This window comes from Cyprinodon variegatus, unplaced genomic scaffold, assembly GCF_000732505.1.
Source record: "Cyprinodon variegatus isolate N-32 unplaced genomic scaffold, C_variegatus-1.0 Scaffold135, whole genome shotgun sequence".
Taxonomy (NCBI): Eukaryota; Metazoa; Chordata; class Actinopteri; order Cyprinodontiformes; family Cyprinodontidae; genus Cyprinodon; species Cyprinodon variegatus.
This window is the reverse complement of record NW_015150588.1, coordinates 1,158,047-1,159,266: the sequence shown is the minus strand read 5'-3', so window position 1 is coordinate 1,159,266 and position 1,220 is coordinate 1,158,047. Positions and strand designations below refer to the sequence as shown.

At 37.3% G+C, this 1,220-nt stretch overlaps 1 protein-coding gene across 1 annotated transcript; it reads right to left on the bottom strand.

The window, feature by feature from the left end:
- Positions 1-61: 61 nt before the first annotated feature.
- On the bottom strand, positions 62-798 carry LOC107085843 (galactose-specific lectin nattectin-like). The gene has a single exon (XM_015376450.1). It carries the CDS (start codon positions 775-777, stop codon positions 250-252), a length of 528 nt encoding a protein of 175 aa, XP_015231936.1. The 5' UTR covers positions 778-798; the 3' UTR covers positions 62-249.
- Between the last annotated feature and the right edge of the window lie 422 nt (positions 799-1,220).

Sequence of the window (1,220 nt, the reverse complement as noted above, 5' to 3'; positions counted from 1 at the left end):
GTAATATTCTTATTATTTCTAGAAAGAAGAATGGGACAAAAGAATTACAGAAAAACAGCATTTGAAGATGGACATTTATGAAGGTCATATCAAAGTATTTCTAACAGAAATTAGAATCAGTCACATTGCCAGATTGTTGGCTTTATCTCAGATTTTACTGACAAAAACAGGTTCAGTTTAAACAGAAAAAACTAATTAACAAATATAAAGCATTTAATATTGCTTTTCTAGTTTTTATGCTTGTAGTGACTAAGGGCAAACTGTACGAGATGCACAGACAAAAGCAAATCTTCCTGAGCAAATGTGATCATTCCAGTAATACTGGTTGCCAAAGTTGGTGTGTACACAGTGTTCATTTCCAAGGCAGTTGTCAGGTTGTCCTTTACTCCAAATGGAGAATCTGTATTTGGACCCATCAGACCATATCCAACCTCCCTCTCGATGAAAATCAGTGAGTCCAATCCAGGTGTATCTCTGAGTAGGATCAAATCTGTTGATCAGCAAATTGACAAAATCGTATTCCTCCTGACTGTGGATGGACACCAGGTTGCCTCCCTTTGACACACACAGGAGCTCTGCTTCACCCCATGTCTTCCTTGAGCCAAAGTACTTGTAGCAGCGACCCCCAAAACTAAACCAGAACAATGGACAGCCACCACGAACCAACTTCAGTTCCTGTTTGTCTGAAGGAGGTTCAGCAGCCAGGGTCAGACAAAACAAGAAGAGGAACTGTATCATCTTGGAGCTTGATGGCATTAGTAGAGAGAGATTGTTCATTCTTGACGCCGTTTATCTGAAGTGATGGATGATAAAGAGAAGTATGTAGAGGTGTATGGAAAGCTGCTTTCTTTTATATCCCCTCAGAAAGGGTGTGTTCACTGTTGGCATGACATGATTGGCCAGTGCTCTAGTAAACATGCTGTACACAGAAAAACAGCTTTTGAATGTTTAAGCAAATTATCTGAAAATATGTTTAATCCATACGTCCGTCTATCTATCTATTCATCAATCCATCTATCCATATAAATATGTAATTTTGAAAAAAAAAAACTATAAAAAGCTATTACATTAATTTTGTTTGGACCCTGTTGAAGAAAGATTTAAGGAATTTAGGAATAAAGTAGGATTAAACTTAACTTTCGACTTTTTCTGTATAGATGCAGCTGATCAAAGCCAGCCAAAGAACAATGTACTCCTTAAAGAAATTGGAAACAAAAGAA

Coding starts and splice junctions, on each gene's coding strand:
- LOC107085843 (XM_015376450.1), bottom strand. CDS start 777: ATGAACAATCTCTCTCTACTAATGCCATCAAGCTCCAAGATGATACAG.